Source organism: Mytilus edulis, chromosome 13 (assembly GCF_963676685.1).
Source record: "Mytilus edulis chromosome 13, xbMytEdul2.2, whole genome shotgun sequence".
NCBI classification, from domain to species: Eukaryota; Metazoa; Mollusca; class Bivalvia; order Mytilida; family Mytilidae; genus Mytilus; species Mytilus edulis.
Window position 1 is genome coordinate 39,685,976 of NC_092356.1, and position 23,192 is coordinate 39,709,167.

At 31.6% G+C, this 23,192-nt stretch overlaps 1 protein-coding gene across 1 annotated transcript in view; it reads left to right on the plus strand.

The window, feature by feature from the left end:
* Positions 1–20,762, plus strand: part of LOC139501252 (uncharacterized) — a 75,778-nt gene extending 55,016 nt beyond the window's left edge. Inside the window, exons 33-54 of the mRNA XM_071290272.1 lie at positions 33–168; positions 359–539; positions 795–1,071; positions 1,719–1,905; positions 2,359–2,570; positions 3,147–3,379; positions 3,961–4,114; positions 4,396–4,577; positions 5,214–5,354; positions 7,461–7,629; positions 8,502–8,643; positions 9,322–9,443; positions 11,584–11,723; positions 12,388–12,535; positions 13,332–13,535; positions 13,800–14,006; positions 14,593–15,351; positions 15,790–16,002; positions 17,138–17,233; positions 17,700–18,031; positions 19,102–19,309; positions 20,357–20,762. Coding sequence (XP_071146373.1) covers positions 33–168; positions 359–539; positions 795–1,071; positions 1,719–1,905; positions 2,359–2,570; positions 3,147–3,379; positions 3,961–4,114; positions 4,396–4,577; positions 5,214–5,354; positions 7,461–7,629; positions 8,502–8,643; positions 9,322–9,443; positions 11,584–11,723; positions 12,388–12,535; positions 13,332–13,535; positions 13,800–14,006; positions 14,593–15,351; positions 15,790–16,002; positions 17,138–17,233; positions 17,700–18,031; positions 19,102–19,309; positions 20,357–20,634 — 4,721 coding nt within the window. The 3' untranslated portion in view covers positions 20,635–20,762. The remainder of the gene's footprint in view (positions 1–32; positions 169–358; positions 540–794; positions 1,072–1,718; positions 1,906–2,358; positions 2,571–3,146; positions 3,380–3,960; positions 4,115–4,395; positions 4,578–5,213; positions 5,355–7,460; positions 7,630–8,501; positions 8,644–9,321; positions 9,444–11,583; positions 11,724–12,387; positions 12,536–13,331; positions 13,536–13,799; positions 14,007–14,592; positions 15,352–15,789; positions 16,003–17,137; positions 17,234–17,699; positions 18,032–19,101; positions 19,310–20,356) is intronic.
* Positions 20,763–23,192: the final 2,430 nt, after the last annotated feature.

Genomic DNA, 23,192 nt, shown 5'->3' on the forward strand with positions numbered 1-23,192 from the left:
CCCTCATATTATTGCATCCATTCAATTTTAAGGGATTGATTTCTCTGGAAGAAGTTCTACAGCACACTCTGTCTCCATCAGAGTAGATACCACTCCGCCACACAAAACATCAAAACCCATTCTAATTGATGGCAGACATATTAGAAATTTTAGTGAAATTAACGCATGGTAAGTACATGTATAAAGATAATGACTCATCAAAATAGAGAGCTTACTCTTATAATTTTCCCAGTGACAGATCATGTGCAACTAGTTGAAAACTCATCCTAAGTATATATATATATATATCCTTAGTCAATCAAAACAGAACTTGTATGACCTTCTAGTATTCTTTCATTTTGTTACATGTTTATTTCAGCTGGAAAGATGTGTTTTACGACCTAGAAAGTGGAATTAGACATTATTTATTAGAAGTAGGTTCTAAACCAAACTTTGGAGATATTGTACAGCCGATTGAGACAAGTGAAGACTGCGGATTTTCTATTCAGTATTTGGATATCAATGCACATCAAGGACATCCATACTTCATTACAGTTAAGGTATGATAATAATTCATAAACATTTTAAACATATATTAATTACTTTGATTATATACAACATTTACAAGCATAGATCATCGGTATTCTTGTCAGTATCATTACATCATCATTTCAGTTTTAATAACGCATCAATATATACAGGGAAGCATGCTTTGAAAATAAAATTTAAAAACTTTATGCAATAACATAAACATGATATGTAAACTACATTTTTCAAACTCAATACTTTAACCTTATTTCTTTTTCTATTTATAGGCAGTCAATAAGGCAAATTTAGTAACAACCGCATCTTCATGGGCTTACATTTATGATAAAACTCCACCAGAAGTTGGACAAGTATTCGATGGATTTTTGAATGATATTAAACTAACAAAGAAAGATATAGACTTTCAAACCAACTCAGCTAAGCTTGGGGCTCACTGGCAAAAATTCTATGACCCACACACAACATTAAAGACTTACAAAATCGCTATAGGAACTTGTGCAGGCTGTGATGATGTGTTACAAACACACGATATTGGATTAATACATGGTAAACTAAACTTAATTTATTTTGCTTCAATAAAACTGATACTGAGAGCTGCAAGATATTTAATCATTATTTTCATTACATATGCAAATAACCATGTACTTAATGGTAGAACATATGTTACCATTATGTTTAGGGGATTAATAAATCAAAACCAAAATAGCAATACTCAATCGGTATATTCAAAAGCAATGAGACAGGTCCATGTGCAAATCTTTTAAAGTTAATGTGCTTATCCTTCCGGAGCACCTGATTTCACTCCCGGATTTTAGTGGAGTTCGTGTTGTTTTTTATTTATTATTTATAACTGTTGATGTAAATGTCTGTTGGTCTTATGAGTCTTTGTTTACTCCTTGGTATTGATTGTTATTGTCTTAATACATGAACAAACGTTGAATACACTAGGCAAAATGAACCCACAAAAGAGAGCGCGACGTTGAAATCATACAAAAAAGGACCCATCGCTTTCAACTCCATATATACTGTCTTGTTATCAAAATCAGTAATTTTCAACACCAAATAAATAAATTATATCACCGATGAAAATATATGTATATTTATTGGAATGTCGCCAATATACATTATATTATACAATGTGATACACCAACCTATAAAACTATTTTCCATGTTTCATTTACATTTGATTCCAGAGTTTGTTTTGAAAGGAATAAACTTTGCTGTCGGTAGGCGATATTACACTACAGTAACTGCATGTAATACAGCTGACCTTTGTTCTTCTGTTACTTCTGATGGAGTTATTATTGACAACAGTCCTCCAAATATTGGAAAAATAAAGGATGGAGCAGATTATATCGACATAAATTATCAACCTTTAAGGTACTTCAAAGCGATTTATAAAATTTATTAGGAAAACTGAGGAGTTTTATAATACAATGAAGAAGTATATTTTTTTCTCAGATGTAAACACGGAAAATTAAACGTAATAGAGATAATAATATAATTTAACGATACTTGTCTTTGTTTTTATAGAGCTGATGTTCTTTAGACTGTTTCAACGACTAAACGCAATGGAAACAAAATAAAAAATCAGCAAACTTTTTAAAAAGCAAAACAAAAACATAAAAAAACATTAAACAAAATAGCAAAATCTTAGTATTGTAGCTGAAGAGGGAATACTTTATTACCAGTATCCAAAATAAAGAATGAAAGAGTAAATGTAGATAAATAAATTGCATTCAAGAAAAAAAGAAAAAAGTTGCTATCAAAAAAGTTTTCGAAACGTTTATGATTGCTTTACGGCAACATATTTATAATTTGATATGGTTTCAGATCATATGTAGCTGCAACTTGGCATGGTTTTAACGATCCACAATCAGGTTTAGATAAATACTCCATTAGAGTGGGAACATCAATCGGAGGAAATGATATTATATCACAGACTGAATTGCCGTTGACAGATATAGTTGTGTTTCCAAATATAATTGAACCAATCCCAACAAACACAAGAATCTATGTAACTGTCCGTGCATACAACAAAGCAGGTATAATATCTATTACTGAGCTTGTTATAATGATTGATTAACTTGCATTATCTTTACCTTTTTGTAAATCTTATCAATGTATCTCTTTACTTTTTGTCAAAACACTAATAAAGCGTCTGGTCTACAAAATGTTCCTTACAAATTCATTCAAACTTTCATACAAAAAATATATACTTTCAGAAAGTCTGAAAAGAGCAAGCTTTGATTTTTATTGCATGCGCTTGTTGTGCTTGTCTTGATTTACCTTAAACATGATCGCTTAAAGCCGAATAATTGATTCCTTTGCAACCTCATGTCTAAGTCACATTAAGTATGTTTGAACATGTAATTTTGTTAAATAGATATTAGAAGATGGATGTTAACACACTATCAAAAGAGTCTGTTTTTGTGACGTTGCGTAATTCTAAATAGTGTATTCTTACAAACTTGACAAATGAAGGAAACAAAAAAGCGGAAGTTTTCTCTTAAAAATAAATATTATGGATACGATTAAGCAATTACTAATAAATAATATTGCTAAATGGTTTATATTTAAAACTGAATAATACGAACACATACATATTCTGAATGCTGTAGGTCTTTACTCTGAAGCAACATCAAATGGTTTCTTGGTTGATGATTCCCCTCCAATGTTCAGTAGCAAGCCTAAATTGTTTCAGCAGCTTGGATCAAGAAGGGAAAACTCAATTATTTATAGGAGCTGCATAAAAATCACATGGGAAGTTAATGACGGGGAATCATACATTGAAAGACAGTATATATCAGTAAATTCACACAAGGGTGGTGAAATTAATTCAACTTCTACAGAGGTAATACAGTTTGTTTTCAATTTTTAAAATTGTATAGATGAGATTGTTAAACCAAAATCTAAACAGTGTCATTAGTTTTTAAAATGAGTAACATATAGATTGGATAAACACAAAAGAATGTGATAAATATGTTTTATAAGTATCATAAATAAGTTGCACAAAAATGTGATGAAATCAAATACGTTAACCTAAGTGTGATGAACAAAACCGGTCATAGAGAACACACTTTTTTCATGCGTTTCATCTTAACAACAATTGTAAATCTTAATGAGTTCATATTTCAATATAAATGATTGTTATATGGTTTAGGAAAGATTTTTTTCTGATCGTCATTTCTGATATACATATTTCTTAAGGACCGTTACGTTGGTTCTAATTGTATATTGTTTGAATAAGGACATGTCATCATGTTTGTATTGTTGTCCCGATTGAAGGCAAATGCAAAGTACAAAAAAAAACCATAATTAATTATAAATATTGACTTAAAATATAGTTTCGACTAATTATTTTACAGTATTAAGGTATGTAAAGTTTTAGTATGAGTAAGTCATATACTTTAATTCTTTTATATACTATAACAGCTGAATGGAATTGTACGTGATTTTACGTATACAAGACTTAATCTACACGACGGTGTTGAATATTTTGTTACTGTTATTGCATGTAACGGGGCGAAAGTCTGTGTGACAGAAACATCTGATGGAATTTTCGTCGACAATTCACCTCCAATTACAGGTAAGATCATAAGTATATTTAAAAATTTTTGTATCTTCATATTATTCAATTTTCGAATTGCATTGCGCATCTTAATTGTACGTGGTAAACAGATGGCAATACATGATATAATTGTTTCATACACTTAATTTGATATTAGAAAAAAAACTTGATCGTCATTGTCTACAGAACCAACGGGAATATTGTAGTTTAAACATGTTGTTTGCCGGGTATAATTCAAATATTGATGTTTTTTGAAGTTTCACGTATCTTGAATATCATAACACACATTATTTTTGAAGGAACGTTTGCTATTGAGACAGGCCATGCTGCTGAGTTAAATCGCCATGTTGATGGTTGGTGGATGAAGTGGTCATCATTTAAATTATGGTTGGCATGGATAGGTTTTTCTGATCTTCATTCTGATATAGACTACTATATGGTATCTATTGGAAGTAGATATATGCTCGATGATCTTAATAGTGTAAGATTTTATATCAAATTTATTATATGATGACTAAAATGTTTTCATTTACACAGTTCAATCAGAATAAACTACATCATTTAATAGTTTTACAAAAAACGAATTCTATCAATATGTTCATTGCTATTGCAACATTTAACCTTAACCCCCTAAAACTTTCTCAGAAACATCTCACTGAGGCAGATGATATATATATGTGTATACATACGGGTAGTTGATGTTTTCGAGGGTGTACCTAACCGCATCTTTTCTGCGGTAGTGAATGAATTTGATTTTTATTTAATCAGATTTGGATTTGCACTTGCAAAAGAAGTGATACTATTTAATTTACCAATCATATCATCGTGTGAATGCATTTCCGGGGACTATTCATCTTACGACTGTGTGTGTACCATAAACACGAAAGCCCCAAAAATAGCAGTTTTTAATTGCAATAAAATAATATTAAATATGTGAATAAGACTTAATGAATAAGTGCGCTTAGCACAAACTTAGTACAAGCAAATAAAATAAACTAACTATTAGTTATTTTTATCTAGATGTTATGAGGCCCCTTTGTAAAACACTTGTCAATTCATGAGAATTCAGTAACGTTCCACGTTCGAGAAGTGTATATGTACAAATGTATGTTTATAGGATAATAAACCAAAGAAATTTCAACACAAAGATGACGGTGTAGACAAGGGAGACGAGGGAAAAGTGCAGACTTTTGAAGTAGATACAACAAAACTAACTGACTATGATTATGTGTTCATCAGTGTTTGGGCATTTAATAAAGTAAGACATTATTTATCAAAGATCCAATTTCAACCTACGAAACGACAAAAATACATCCTTGGGGCATATCAGGACCTCCATAGCTACGAAACCAGGGATCTCCATGGCCTGTTTAACGATGGCGCCCCGCAATCGTTCAAATTTCTTGCGCCATCGTCAAATGACTTGCGCCATCGTTCAAATGTCTTGCGCCATCGTTAAATGACTTGCGCTATCGTTCAAAACTGTGATCGTTTTTATAGCCTGACGCCATTTTTTAGCAATTATAATCAAATGCATGTAATTGCATAACCTTCAGGCTTTCTTTATAGTATAATCCAGTTCTAACACCTGAGGGATATCCGGATTAAGATCGCTAATCACTTGTACCTGAGCTTGTACAGGTAGATCAAACAAAGCAGACAGGAGAATATTATCTGAAGATAGATGATTCATTTGTCGAATTATTTAATTAAGTTTCCGCAAATGCTTATGATAATTCAGATTAAATAAATAAATTAATAGTCCAGTTACAAAGTTTAACAAGTAGAACACGTGCTTTTATTTTGACTTACGCAACCAGCATCCCCCTTTTTAAGAAGTACAAAATAAGACGTAAAATAGTAATTATTATTTCATCGCAAATAACTCGAGTTTTGCTGTACTGTAACAATAATATAGAATTACTTTAAAAGTTGAAAAGTAAAAACTTTTAATATTTTCTGTAAATAAGTATCGTATCGTAATTCCGAATTCATTTCGTAGTTTACAATCAAATTGATACATCCGCGTTTCCGGTTTCTATTCAGACTCGAAAGATACATGTTGCATAGCATCTATTTGCTAGATAAAGTTATTAAAAACCTTTTCATTTGACAACGTTGCTTTACAAATCTTTTTAACCTTTTACATAACCCGTACGACTCGTTTTGTCGTTGCTGCAAACCAGCCATACCGGTAATGGGTTCATGAATTCTGAATTTGACAATGTCCGTGAAAAAAATAAGCTCCACATGAATTTTAACCCCATTTATAACAATTACCAAAAATAGCAAGAAAACTACATTGGGACCTTTGTGATAGCTATTGGTCATTCTCGACTAAGGGAAAGGGAGGGGGTATGAGGGCTTGGCCTTTGAAGAATTACAAACGGCAATTATTGAAAATATATATACTTTTATATAGTATTTATAATGAAAATTCAAATAAATTTAAATAAGCAATGAATTAGCATGTTCACCTATCCTTATGTGGAGGGATGAAATACTTTCGATCGCGCTACACTGTACGGCGTAGATACAGTTTATGATGGTGAAAGTTCCTCCATCGTTCAATTTTCATCCATGGAGATCCCTGCGAAACCGGATTCACCAATGCATACTAGTATAGTGTAAAACAAAGATAGCAGGCTTATAATTATGTACGACAGACGTTCTTTTCGTGTACAAAAGACTCACCAGCGATGCTCTAATCTCAACAGTTAAAAGACAAAAGAAATACAGCATTCGTCTTTGGATTGAAACCCGTTGAACGTCGTCTCCTGTTGAGATCGCAGTATTAAAATTTAATAAACTGAAATGAATGAATGTTCAAGTTTTAAAATAACATCCTGTTTGTTTTGGTTTTCAATTTGTTTTAATATTCAAAACGACTTTATTACCAAGGATGCACAGTAAAAATAAGATCCGTTTAACAATTATTGTCAACATGAACTTAGGATTTTACACATGGTAAAATCAAAACTATCACATTGGAACTGATTATTACCCTAGTTCGATGATTTATTGATAATATATTTGTATATTGACTCATTACTTTTAAACTGGGTATTAAATCCCAAACAATTAAGGAAATAATTTAAGCCTTGTCAATTATTTCGACGTTAGTATTGTTTTACCCGGATATACATTTTGTTCTCTACTTCACATCTGAATAAGACAAAGCTAGAATGTACAATTATTTCGGAATGCTCGTATTATAGGCCATGAATACTTTTTGTCGTAATAAGAAGTATGTGCGATGTTTTCGTTGCTTATATAGCTTATTTAGGTAAATATAAACACTTGGTGTAAATATGGAAAAGGTACTACCACACATATTAGGTTATTGTTTAATCATTTTATTTAGGTTGGACTTCAAAGTGACATGATTCATAACCAATTCCGTTTGATTCCTGGTGGCTCACTTGAGTTGATACGAAGATGTTCTTCTAGTTCGTGTCTAGGACACTGCGTATGTGCACCAAAAGATCAAAGATGCCCTATTGAGGATTCGCCTTGTGTAGACAGTACACATAGTAAGATAGTTTTTATGGGTGTATTTGTATCTATTAAAACAAAAGTTAAATTAGTATTTCCCAATGAATAGCACTGTCAGTTTTGAACTAGTTGAACATTCTAAAATTTTAAAGTTAACCAAGTTTAAGTTGTTACAACTGATGCTGCGTATAAATACATCCCAAATGAAAAGCATTGTGTGATGTTTCCTATAATTCCTAAATTTTAAAGTTGATCAAGGTTAAGGAATTACAATAGAGACTAAGTATTAATACATCTCAAAAGAACATGATGAATAGCACTGTCCGATTTCAACAGTACAATTATAAAATTACAAAGTTGACAAAGATTAAGTATAAAAAGTAAAATCAATAAAATACTGAACTCCGAGGAAAATTCATAACGGAAAGTCACTAATCAAATGGCAAAATCGAAGGATAAAACACATCGAACGAATGGACAACAACTGCCATATTCCTGACTTGGTACAGGCATTAGAAAAAGGTGGATTGAACCTGGTTTTATAGCGCTAAACCTCTCTCTTGTATGACAGTCGCATCAAATTCCGTTATTTTAACAACGACAATTTTTACAAAAAGAGAATGTGGACCTATACATTCCAAATGGATATCAATGTTTGGTTTGAACCGGTACTATTATCAAATTACAAGGTTGACAACAGTACAGGAATTAAAATAGTTCAACTTAAAATAGAAAGTTGTTAATGGGTTTAGTTTAAGGTTTTAAGATTAAATTATGTGTCTAATATTAGAATAATTGCTTGTTTGAATTTTCAATCTGGTTTGATTTTACAAAATTAATTCTTAGTTTAATTGTCATCTCTTAAAAAGTTTTGTAAAAAGTAAAAGTAAACATGTTTAACAATTTTCAGATAACACAAACACCTTAATTGCTATATATGATTTGACTGATTTACAACAAGGGGAAACAGATGATGTAAACTTTACGCCATCACATGACGCACTAGCAGCTAGATGGAGAATAGTTCAAATTCAGGGTTTATTACCACAATGGTGGGTACATAAGGCTTTTATAGAATAAATGTAAATGAGATATTCTTTAAGTCAGATTAAATGTAATATGGATATATTTGATGCAATAAAACACATGATTATAAGTGTAAACTACTTCTAAATTTCTGGATCTCGTATACGGGATGATTATATCATAAGTTATGTTTTAAAACTAAAAATATCTAGTCTGCTTTCCAATATGCAGATGATATAGATTGATTAAAAGGTATACATATTATTCTTTCTTGATAATATTTTAGTTCTCTTTCTTTTTTCTTTCTTTCCATTCGCCTATTTAGTACCAGATGTTAATTTTACTTAAATTGCTATAAAAATGAATACACTATCTTTTAAACATGTTCATGCATGTGACACATAATATTTGGTTTCTATCCAAAAAAAGACCTGCTGCTTATTGGGAGAAAGCATCAATCTATAATTGAACATGCATTTCATGGAGATAATGAATTAGCAAAACAAAATTGTTGGGGTTGTTATCTCTTCGAATATTCCTTATTTCCATTCTCAATATTACTTATGTGTTTTTGTTACTCGAGTCGCTGGAATAAACTTAAAGAAATTAGGTTATAATAGCCTTACAATGCATTTGATGTGAATGTATTTTTGGAGATCATTCAATTGAACAATATTCACATCTGAGTTGTATGTTGCCCTCAGGTATGAATGGAGCGTAGGAATATCTGACTCTGCTGAACCAGAAGGGATAATTGACAGCTTTGTGGAAAATATTTGGCATCCTTGTGGTCAGATAGATTATGCTATCTACACTTTACCTAGAGGTAGTTGTATATTAGTTTATGATATATTTATTCGATCTATCTAATATTTCAATATTCAGTAAATATAGTTTAAGATATTATCTTACTGTGAGTATATTTAATTTTCGTGAGTAACAATTTTAATTGACCGAAAAGAAGTTTTCCATATAAAAATAGCTCAACAAATAACAGTACCGCTGATAAACAAACAAGATGAATTTGTCTCGATTTACTTATCATATGCCTCTTACAATATGATTTCAAACGTCTGTAGGTGAACTGTTAAAGAATGTGTTTCACTTTTAAAGCAAAACTCCAAGTCCAAAAACTGGTAAAAGATATGATTAGAAATATGAAGTGCTAAAATATGTACAAAAAAGACTAAATAGTTTCAAATAAAGAAAAAATACCGAGGATGATTTAAGATTGAATAATAGTATTAAATGAACATCATAAAATAAATAGGAAGGTGTTATTAAAGATGTGTTGCAAAACTATTTCTAATTTTAAAAGTCTTACCGACATCGATTAATTTGATGTTGCTTTCGTGAATTCCCCGAATAACAGTCGTCGCCAGACTTTTTAACACATTCAGGAATCCGAGCGTAACTTGTGAGTCTTTTGTAGACAAAACGAGTGCCTGAAGCCACTACAAAATTTCAATTGTGGTATCTATGATGAGATTATCTATAGGATAAACTTCTGATGATCCCATTATCATGACAACGCTACATTGTATAATAAAAAAGTCGGATAATGGATAGATATAGTAGGACAAATAGCAATAACAAACTACAGCTTGGTCATTCTGTTTGTTAAAGGAGTAGGTCCGGTAAGGACCGATTTTGGCCTCAAATATCAGGTTCATCTGACGAAAGATTTTGACCTCTTTTTTAAACACTTAAGTGTCTATTTCATTTGAAACAATTACTTTATGTGAAAGATTTGAACTGATTTAAATAAACTAAGGATTTTCTTATCCCAGGTATAGATTACCTTAGCCGTATTTGGCACAACCTTTTGGAATTTTGAATCCGCAATGCTCTTCAACTTTGTACTTGTTTGGCTTTATAAATATTTTGGTTTGAGCGTCACTGATGAGTCTTGTGAAGACGAAACGCGCGTCTGACGTACTAAATTATAATCCTGGTACCTTTGATAACTATTTACACCACTGGGTCGATGCTACTACTGGTGGATTTTTGTCCCCGAGGGTATCACCAGCCCGGTAGTCAAAACTTCTGTGTTGACATGAATATCAATAACGTGGTCATTTTTATAAATTTCTTGTTTACAAAACTTTGAATTTTCGAAAAACTAAGGATTTTCTTATCCCAGGTATAGATTACCTGAGCCGTATTTGGCACAACTTTTTGGAATTTTGCATCCTCAATGCTCTTCAACTTTGTACTTGTTTGGCTTTATAAATATTTTGATTTGAGCGTCACTGATGAGTCTTGCGAAGACGAAACGCGCGTCTGGCGTACTAAATTATGATCCTGGTACCTTTGATAACTATTAGTCATTAAAAACGATCCGATTCAAGCTCTAATATAAAAATCTACCAAATATGTCGAAAAATGTCCCTTTTTATATGGTTTATGTCAAAATTGAAAGTGGCCGCATCCATGTTCATCCTCAACCTTTATATCTGTTGTGTATTATCATAATTACAACTTACATTTCATTATTAAGGATGAACACGAATGCGGCCACTTTCGTTTTACACGAAAACCGTCTAAAATTTAACTAAGATGCTAGAATTGTGAAGATTTCAGTAATTTAGCATGACTCAATGGTGCTAGTACCCGATATATGTGCATTGTATTGTCAAAACCAGCCCATATTTATGTAGCCGAAGCATTCTACTGTCTAAAAGTTTACATTTTAACAATTTTTTAAAACTGCTATATTTTGGGGCCAAAAAGGGATCTTACTGGATCTACTCCTTTGTAGTTGTCTATCTCAATCAATAATTGTCTGCTTAAATATTCAAGATTACCATACAATGTGCTTTCAACTTTATACCGTTTACAATAAACCTGATTTTTTTTTTAAATATTTAACTAAACATTTCAAATCTTTATGTTTAGCAGAGAGTAGTTCAGTAGTAAATAGTAAAAATGGAAATCATGAATCAAGTTATTTTTTTGTATTTCAGAAAAAGTTTTAAATGACTTTCAGAAATACTCATTCTTTGTAAGAGCATGGTATGACAGCAACACTTTTGCTGACTTTAAATCAGATGGTATAACAGTGATGTCAAAACCTCTGACGACAACGAACTTTGTTGGTGCAGGGGTAAAACTTAATAATCTACCGTTTAAATCGAAATTCGTATGACGTTATCATAAAGACTAAACGTGTATTCATATTAGATTGAGCACATATACAACATTGCATCATTATACATGACTGTTGAAGACAATTCTCCGTTACAAAATCTAAATGATTATTTGTATTGTTCATAACCGAAAAAGAAAACAAACATATCACGTATTCTGTTGAATTTTCTTTTGTTCACGACGTATGTAATCTATCCCGACGTTTGTGTGGACACTTTGTGGAAAACAATAATGACAAAACGTTTGATTTTAAAACGGCTACTTCAGGAATATAAGCGCATTTCTCGAGTATAGATAACATTATCTTAAAATTATAGTATCATTCAAAGATGAGAACTCTTTTATTGCAAAAATGCCAAAGAATAGTTATAAAACATAGTTTGCTATAGAAAACAAATTAGTAATGTAACTAAAGGAGATGTAAGGAGTAAGGAGAATAAAAAAGTGAAAACCAAACTGTGCCCCAAGCTGAAATACACAGTTTGCCTGTAAATTTTATACATCTACAGAATTATTTTTTTTTAAATTTAACAAAAACTAGATTTCTAGAAACTGTCAATAGTATTGTAGGAACATTGTTTATGTATAAAAAATAATGTAAAAATAAGTAAATATTTTAGGTAATGGAACATTTACCTGGCCACTGGAAGAAGGATATTGACTACATGCTACGAGGCGGGCTATTTTCTATTTCGTGGCATGAAGCATTTATAAAGGCTAGCACTGTCATAGAGAAATTTCACGTTTATTTGAGTACTTACCCGGGTGGTATGTATTATATTAAATTGCTTAAACAATGTATTTTTACAATAAAATTCATGTATTTAATACAGGAAACAAGTTTTGATTAATGGGATTAGAGAACATCAACTTTGATGAACAATTAGCATCTCTTTTCGGCGACTTTCATGACTACTATCGTATTTGGTAGAACATTGTTTTTTTTTAATTCAGACTGTACAGCTTCACTATCTGTTTCAGCATTTTTTGTTTTGTCTATATTGTCTATGAAATAGTATAATATAAAATAGATGATATGTATGATTGCCAATGAGACAACTCTCTACAAGAGACCAAATGAAACATAAAGTATTGGTCACGGTTTTGAACACTGAGCAAAGCCAATAACGCATAGTTAGCTATAAGGCCTCCAAATCAGAAATTTAAATCAAACCAAACGCGAAAACTAAAGGCCTAATACATAAGCAAGAAAATGAACAAAAACAGAAATATGACTGTTGTTATCTATTTGACGTTTGAATTGTTTGACCTTTCGATTTTGCCATTTGTTTATGGGCTTTTCGATTAGAATTTTCCTCGAAGTTCGGTATTTTTGTTATTTCCCTTTTTAGAAGATGAACCTCCTTTCTAAAAGATATTGTACCTTTGTTTATTAATTTTAATAAGCTTACAGATATATGTTCATAATATAGTTTCGTAGTAATTTTATATGTTCCTATTGCGTACTAGTAATATTATATATACATTATACATGTCATGGTCACTGTGATTCACAAGCAATAACTCACAATGACCATCACATACTAGTATACATTTCTTTCAGGTCATGACATACACAAAGTTGAAATAGATATTCCAGGATCGGTTTCAACTGTCAATATAAGTCGAGTTCCCCTGTTACCCAGTGTTTGGTATTTTTCTAATGTGGTTGGTTACAGTTATGCTGGTCAGCACGTGACACTGTCATCAGATGGGTTTACTGTAGATATAGACAAACCTACCATCGGAGTTGTGCATGACGGCATCGGTTAGTTTATTCTAGTATGACTGTAATACAACAGTTATGCATTTGAAAACAAAGATTTGAATGTGAATAAATAATTGCAAACCACGATCTAAAACAAAACAGGACTTTACTTTTGTTATCAGTTTAATATAATTTCTATAATAAAATATTGATATTAACATGATCATGTCTATTGAACGAAGGTATTAAGATTCGCTTATTTGTGATTAAATTCTAAATTTTACTCTAAAGACAGTATTCCATAAGCATTTTCATATTCTTTAGGACACAGTGAAATTGATTTCCAAAACAGTTCTGAGGTTGTTGGTGCATCCTGGAGTGGTTTTGTAGATCACGACTCCGGTATTCAGAAGTATTACTGGTGTGTTCAAAATGAAATTACAAATACAGAATGTGATGTGTTACCCTTTCAAAATGTTGGTATTCAAAGATCAATATCCAAATCAATCAACTCGTCTATAATACACTCAGGTAATCAATTACAATATCATAGTTCTATAAATGATCAATTTGACTGCCACAATTTGAATGTTTAATAAACAATCAAAACGATTAAGACGACACATCATGGCAAAATACAAAAAACAAGGGACTCACCACATATTTAAATAAAAAAACGAAAAAGATTCTTTTACCTTCAGAAGTAAAAAAGATCTTCATAACGACACGAAACAATAAATATACAAGAAACGTGATTTTTTTATTTTGTTCATTTTTATTTTATAGTGTGTGTCCAATTTGTTCTTTAACAAAATTATAAATTATATTTGCAAGAAAACCATAAATACATGTGTTGTTATATGACGGACGATCGAGTTAACTTTAACATTAAACCAACATAAAATTACTACTTCTTCCCTAAGTATATAATCAAGTAACAGCTATAAGTGGAACTGTTTATTATTTTATTTTTTTTAAATTTTGCGATAGAAAGATGAAGACAAAAGAACTGCAAAATAGTTATAAAAATAGTATGATAAATTAGTCAATCAGCAGTAAAATTTAATGTTAGAAAATGTTAGAATTCTTGTCTTGTAAGTTCTTTTTTATATTCTAGGGGCTAAGGTAGTCAGTAAAGTATATGCTGTAGATTTTGTTGGCCATGTTTCGGACATTGCAACATCGGACGGTATCACGATTGATGAGACCCCACCAAAACCGGTAAAGCTGATTTTCACTGAAAACAGTATGATTAAGAATCCATCATTTGAAGACAGTGATAATGACTTTGTAGATATTTCAAACATTTCTGCAGATAATATTTGTGGATATACAATGCCATATCACTGGAATTCTTCTGATCAGGATTGTATTTGCGTCCTGGGTTCATCAAAATCTATTGCTATGGATGGTCGATCATTTCTATTTCTCAGAGGAAGTGTTTTACAGACATTATATAACTTACAAATATACAATACATATAGCATTAAATTCTTTACTGCTCATGTCCCCTTTGACGATTCAGTGCTTTCTACAAAAGAAGGTTATATTGAATTTGGAACTGAAAGACATGTGTTTCTTGTGTACCAAAGACAAGACAAACATGGTTCGAACATTGAAGTATCCTGGCATTCTCATACATTTTTCTTTACCGCTAAGAATACAAATGTTAATATTTCATTTGGAAGCATGGACGACACCACAGGCATTTTACTAGATAATATTCAGATTTCTAAGGCTGAAGTATTTGATGTAGAGATAAACTCTTATCCAGTTTTATCTCACGCAATTTGGCTACACGAATGGTCATCAATACATGCCTCATGGCAGTTTATTGATGAGGAAAGTCCTATTGTTGAATATCTCTGGGCTATAGGTAAGTTTTTTATGAAGGGTTACTACATAATTTTTAGAATTATGTTTGGTTCAATCTTTTGAAGCCAAATAGTGACATATATTTATATAACCTCTATATCGTAACTAGCAAATCACATTTTTAACATAATATATTACGTGTACTCATTATATAATTAGCTTATGGCATCATACAGAGATAATACAATGTATTTCAATGATATAAGAACACATTAAACAATAGAAGACATATGACTGGGTACACCAGGCAAACGATTTGTCTAGATAAGACTCGTTACTTGTTCTTGACCAGAACAGTTTGAATTTTAATACAAAACACTGTATCTGTAAAAAATAACTAAGAATTGAATTCAAAATTTTTTTTGCAGGTAATTTTGACCAAAATCATCTCATGATACGCCTTTTTGTTTATTATTAATGAAGTTACATTATTTGAAAGGTTACAAAGAGGGAAGCACAGAAATACAGAGATATACAAGTGTTGGGCTAAACACATTTGCCAACAATTATAATATTACATTAGCACATACGTCTACAGTTCACATAACAGTTGTTTCGATTAATAGTGCTGGGTTGTCGGCAGTAGCCACAGCAGAAGCCCTTTATATAGACCTGACACCTCCTGACATAGAATTCGTTTATGACGGAATTGGTAAGTAGACAAGATAATCAGGTTTATAAAAAAGGCACAAACCATTCATCTAATTTATGGGTCATTTTTTTTTTAAATTATATCCAAAAGGAAAATTACTATCATATATCATATTAGAAACCATATTTTTAAAATTGAAATTTACACTGGAATATTTGATATGGCATCGTAAGCTGGTTTTTTCTCTTTCTCATCGAATTTATTCTGGTGTATTGAAGACTTATAATCAAATTATTTATTCAAAACAAAATCAACCTCCCAAAAAATGATGAAATAAATGTACAGGTAAATAAAACGTGTTAGGGAAATGAATTGTGCGAAGTGATGCATTTCGTACAAAGGATAACGAGGAAAAAACTTCAAGTACAACATTCCATACGGATCAGTTGTCTGCGCACAATCAAATATTTACGATTAATTTATACATTTTTATAGTAGATACAGCCAGACTGTATTTGCAGTCTTAGATCTTTGTATATGTAAGTATAGTTCGATCTGAAAATAAGTCTAAAGCTGATTTCGACATTGTGTCGCAATGCGGATTTCTCATAGTGAATGAAACAAGATTAGTAGTCGCTCACCCTTTCGATATATTCGGTATAGCTTCTTTTTGAGTTTATGCACTTCCCATTGTTTTTGGTTACTACCTTAATTTGCATCTATGAAATGGAATCATGAGATTTGAATATCGATACAAATAAACTACTGTTGTATCTGATTTGATATAAACACAAAAGCTGGGGGACCTTATATAGACCATATGTCGTAGAATTATAACACACAATACAAACCTTAACAATGCAGCTACCAACAGTAACATTTAAATTTAGAAAGTAAATAAAAGACGGAATAGTAATTACAAAGCAGAGTCAAACTGTCGCTTTGATTATGCGTATTTAACAATAACGATATGTCAGGTTTTTTTTGTATATGAATATACAACTTCCAAATATATTTGCAAATGTTTCTTAATTGTATAATAATGTGTCATCAAGTAAAAAAAAGTGAGCTGCATTAATTAGTCCTCTACAACAGAAAGTAATAAAATTATAAAAAAAAAAGCGAAAAGTGAAAATTTAATGCGACTAGTCACTTCATTTTTAAATCAGTCCTTATTTTATGTTATATGATATAGGTTATGACATAGACAGTCAAACAACGGATGAAATCATTGCTAACTGGAGGGTAGAAGATTTGGAGTCTGGATTATCGTATTGTGAATGGGCAATTGGTAAGTTTTACTGCTTCATAAAATAATCACATGATATTTGTAATGAACTTTCGGAATCCGAAAATCAACTAGTTTGAAACCTATATTTTTCCAAGCAATTATGAAAAAGTTCAACTGATATCAGCAAAGCAGTAAATTGAAGCCGTTCGACATTGTATTTAAGATGTATGATTATAGATTGAATTTTGTTGCACATTTAATGTAACTATATATACATCCGAAGAAACCTGTTTCTGGTATGTAAATTTTTGTTTGAGTGTAAATAGTTCTGCACAAGTAGTATATCAAAGATTAAATTCAGGTAACGGCAGAAAAACGTTTTGTGCAATAAAGCATGTAAAATTTACAATCGGAAAATGTATTTACAAAAGCAAACATTAAAGCATGTCATTGCTCTAAGAAAACTTAGATGTCTCCAATTTTTTTTATTGTAGTTCCGCACTTAAAAATTAAATCTTATTCATAGGTTTTAGTGAATTTGGTAATGAGGTCCAAGCGTTTGTCAGAATATCGGCCGAACTGTCATCTGTGTCTAAAGTATTTGACCATAGTGTGTTGTCATCAAAGACGGTTTATGTAACTCTACGGTGTCACAATAAGGCAGGCTTACACTCAAAGAAATCATCAGATGGAGTTACAATATCAGACAGTCCTCCATCTATACAGAATGCTCAGGTTCAAGTTCTGGACCAACCAATTACAGAATACAAAAGTAAATCAAACTTCCATGGAAACACCTCTACTGTGCGGTTGAAGTGGATGGGCTTTCATGATAAATCAGGTTTAGATTCATTTCTTGTAAGTAGATAATCTCGGGTATACGTTAAACACATAATATTATAATATTACTGTCGGTTACAATATTTGAATATACAATATATTTAAGTGTTAATGCTCCCCAATATTTATTGTATTTACTTTTATTACCTTTTCAGATTTATGATGAAAGTTTTGCATTAAAACAAATCGTGTTGATGAAAACGATGTGTGTATACCCATTGCAACTCAATTGAATATCAACGAAGTAAACACTTGTATAAACAACGGGTCAATTTTACACCTTACGACTGAAAAGAGGTCATGGAATGGTTTAAATCGCAATCGTCCTAATGCATTTTGTTTTGAATGATGATTATTAAAAATTGGGACCGATCAACTAATATCTATCAACATTAGTATCCCTTTTTTTGGCGTTTTCATTTTCGATGGTTAAACAGCTTCATCTTTGTGTTACGATTCAACACAGAAAGGCGAGGTGTAATAATTAGGACAAGAAATAAAATAAAAAAACATGTATTACCCTTTACTCAACGAGGGCATGTATTATTATTGTCTTCTTGAAGTATGAAGTTAAGTTACGTTACATTTAATACAGTACATATATCTATCCGAATTGAACAAGATATATCTGCTATCAAATGGTTCATCTTACTTCGTTACCACGGGGAGAATAAAGTATTAGATTTTAATGCTTAGGAAGCGAGAAAGAACCTAATTAAGCTTAATCAGATAAATAGACAAAACCAAATGTTTGATAATTGGACAACAGGTTTAACAGTTAGTGTAAAAGTAGTATGTTTTAGGTACACGTTGGGTTCCTTATCTACAAAAGGTGTAGTTCCTTGCATGTTAAACATTAGGAAAACCTTTCTTACAAAACACCTTTTTTTGTAATGATTAGATATGAAAAGTACCATTATACTATACATAGGTTTTCGAAATTCATACTACTTCTTTCTATTAACAATCATCTTGATAAATTGTTAAACATTCATTGTTTGACAAAACATTCTAAAAGGTTGATAAGACGGTCACGACAGAAAGAAATCATCATCACATTATGATGAAGTATACCTTATATATTCTAGGTTAAATTTGAAAACCAAGACAAGACGGTTTCATTATCAAAGACTGTTCTTTATGATCATGATGGTGTAATGTACTGTAGTATGACTGGTTTTGAACTGCATGATGAACAGTATGTAGCCAGAGTATCAGCAATTAATAATGCATTCATGTCCAGTCAACCTGTATCAACAAATATTTCTGTGTCAACTAAAAATCCTAGAGTCTCAGGTATTTTTTTCGTTTTCTTACTTAAGATACTTTTGTCTTTTTCTCGACAATTTGCTAAGCAGTCCAACTACTCGATCACTAGCCAGTCAACATTGCAGTTGTGAGTTGGAATCTCGGATGGAAGGGGGAGGGTGCACTCCGGCTTCTTCCACCAATATAAGCTTACACTGGGTAGCACAATAGTGTTAAAGTGGCGTTAATTACCAATCAAGCAATCAATCTTTCTCGAAGGTACATATGAACTTATATGACGTCCAGGTACTGAGCAACAACGCTCAAAAGTTTGGAAATGACAATTATCTATTTCATTGATGTTTTTAATGCTTTTTTATATTGTCACTGATTTAATCTTCTATTGTAATTGATTGGGTCTTTAACATGTGTAAATGAACAAGCACAAGTACAATGCAAAAAGAAGACAAAAATCTACCGCATATGCACATTAACCATAATAAAATCATAGTTAAGAAATCAGTGCATACTTGATACCTAGAATAATCATTTCAGCTCAATTAAAAGTTTACGGGTTAATGGTGTATAAAGATAATAAATAATTAAGGAAAACAAACGGGGAAAATATAATAAAGACATGAATTAGATCAAAAGAACGTTTAGACTGGGGACATTTAGAGATCGACATAATGTATAGACACATGAAATTTGTTGCCAACTTTATGTTATTTAAAACTTGAGAATGGAAACTGGGAATTGTTAAAGAGACAACAACCCGACCAAAGAGCAGATACCAGCCGAAGTCCGACAATGGGTTTTAATCACAGCGAGAAAAATACGCACCTGCATGTGGCCATCGGTTGGCCCCTGAATAAAAATGTATACTAGTTCAGATCGTTGAAAATGGATGTTATACAAAACAAATAATTGATTTAACATTCAAAAATATAAAGGACTAACAAAGGCAAGAAGCTTCGGACTCCCTTTTTTTTTTATCGTTTTGAGCGTATTTCTCATAAGCTCTTTTAACATATTTTAATGACAATACAATATCATTATATGAATACCTAATTTGGCTGCATTATATATGTTTAGAAACAAATTCCATTACTATGTCTGAAAAGAACAGAACTTTAACCATAAGCTGGGATACATATTTTACCTCTGCATTTACCTTGTACTATGAAGTGTCTGTAGGAACAGCTGTGAATGGGGCGGATATTGTACAGTGGCAGGAGACGACAAATGAATTTCTTGTGATGCATGTCCCACTTCGAGTTAAATTCTTCAGTGGAATGAATATCTATATCACAATAACAGCTATTGGATTACATGGGCAACATACGACAAAAACTGTTGCTCTGACTGTGTAATAAAGCGATATTTAAACATCTTAAGTTCGTTGACACCAATACTCTTTGTAAATAGGCGCTCATGCTAAGCATCATCCCTTATTTTATGTATTTTCTGTATTACACTAGTATTTTCAATAAAATGTCTTTATCATATCAGCTTTTTTTTCGTCTTCAGTTCTTGTACACACCAGCTAATAATCATACATTGAATGAAATTACGAGATGATTTCCTCTTTACTCCTTATTATCAACAAGACCAAACAGTCTGAAGACAATTGTATATTGCACAACTGCTCGCCTTCGATAGGTTTTTGTACCGCCTTTTTGTTAAATCATGTAAACTAGGACTTTTTTCAACTATAAATAAATTCTTTGCTATTTAAAAATAAGAATATATAATATGATTGCCAATTAGACAAATACCAATCAAACTTTAAACGAAGTTGATGTTAGAATATTAGGCAACCGTACGACCTTCAACATTGAAATACCGTATTGTCTGTTATCAAAGCTATGTAAAATAAATGCAGCGGTGAAGATAATTTTCTGTATAAGAATCTGTTTTGATAGGGATCGGTATCACTGTTCAATGACCTTTTTTGATGACATGACATATTATTGAAACGGTAACTTTCTTTCAACAGCTAGGATCTTTAACACGGGCATCTACGGTCTTAGTCGTAATGTGCACAATTTAAAATGGTTAACAAAATTATGTGAATAAATAGCATATTAAATCAAAAACACATAATGACTATTACAACTTTAAGACTTGGCTCTTACATGTATACACAGATTGTGAATATCAATAAAAATTCTTATTTTTCGTTAGACTTTTTATATTCAGTACTTCAAACAAAGAATAGAACAGTCCTAGTTAATTAAAACGCATTTTTTTTTTAAAACAATTCTTACCAACAGGTATCTAAGTTATGCCGGTTTGTCCAACTTCTATCACTTTACTTTTGTGTCACTTTTTCGCAATTCGCCGAACCATTTTTTAAAATATGTATTTTTTAGATGGCATTTATCAGAGTTACTGTTAAGGTTGCACGGTAGTATTTGCATTCCGGAATTTAGATTGCTCTTGTGTGTATTCTACTTAAGTCAATGTAATTGAACTGTGTGATTGGACAAAACATACAGTACCAACTGAACATACTTTCCTAATAACATTAACGGTACCATTTTTTTCTGCACCACATGCACATTACGACAATACATGTCTCTTCAGTGATGTTCGTGGCCAAAATATTCCTAAACTGAGGGATGAATCAGTTGTAGAAAAATATGAAATAATTTTACATACAGGTGGAAATGTTGGTTTTCTTTTTTTAGAAAAAAACATTTAATTTTGTATTCACTGCATAATAACAGACCTAAAGAAACTTGTTGCCCTATGTTTTTTTAAGATAGCAAATAAAAATAAACGCTCATGATTCATATTCAAATTCGTTGCTGAATAGTATAGTGAAAGTACTTCCGTTAACTGTGTGCTATGTAGAATTCTGAGCAGTGTTCAAAAGTGAAAAAAATTCTATCAAAAAAAATTATCATTATCCTTTATGGACCAGGAAATACTACAGTGTCACACCTTTAACAAACGAAAGAAAAATCGTAGCTTTAAAAATGTGTCTATTGGATTTATTTAATGTCTTAGCAGTTCAGAATAAGTTAACAGACGGGAATATATTTTAAAAAGATTTACAGATTTTCAACTTTTGTTTTATATGTCCAGCGGCGAATTCATGGATTCAGTTGAGGATTATGCCAGGCAATGGGCTAAGCGCGAAAATGAAAACGTAGACTCTCTTTCCGAATGGATTAAGGCAGTGAGGTCGTTGATACAAATCAGAATTAAGAAACTGAATGGGTCTATCAATGCCTATGCTACGTCAATCTTTAAAGACCCAAATGTTGCAAAACACCTATCCTACCTCCATGACAAATATGTTGTTGTCCCCGCAGATAAAGCCCCAAACAACATCGTTTTTGTGTGTAAAACTCATTACATTAACTGCTTGATAAACGAATTAGGTATTGACAATTCACTTGGAAACTCAACATATACCCTCACGACACTTACCAAAGAGGAAATCCTGGATAATCATAGGTCTGTTCTGTGTTCCTTTGGAATTTCAACCAAAGATAAAGAACTGGATCTGCCATCACTGTATTGGACACCTAAACTACATTAGTGTCCTTACAAACAACGGTATATTGCTGGATCTTCCAAGTGCTCCACGAAACCTCTTTTTAAATTATTAACATCTATTTTATCAGCAATCAAAGACGGGCTTCAAAGTTATTGTGAAACTGCCTATTCTAGAGGGGGCGTGAATCAGATGTGGATACTTAAAAATTCCAAAGATATTTTAGAGTACATACAATCTAACTATCTTTCATCTTGCAACAGTATCAAAACATTTGACTTTTCTACTCTTTATACTAGTATTCCACATTCCAAACTAAAAGACAAATTGAAAGAGTTGGTATTGCTTTGCTTCGTAAAAAAGAATGGTCAACGTAGATACAAGTATCTTGTTTTAGGGAGGGATAAATCCTACTTTGTAAAG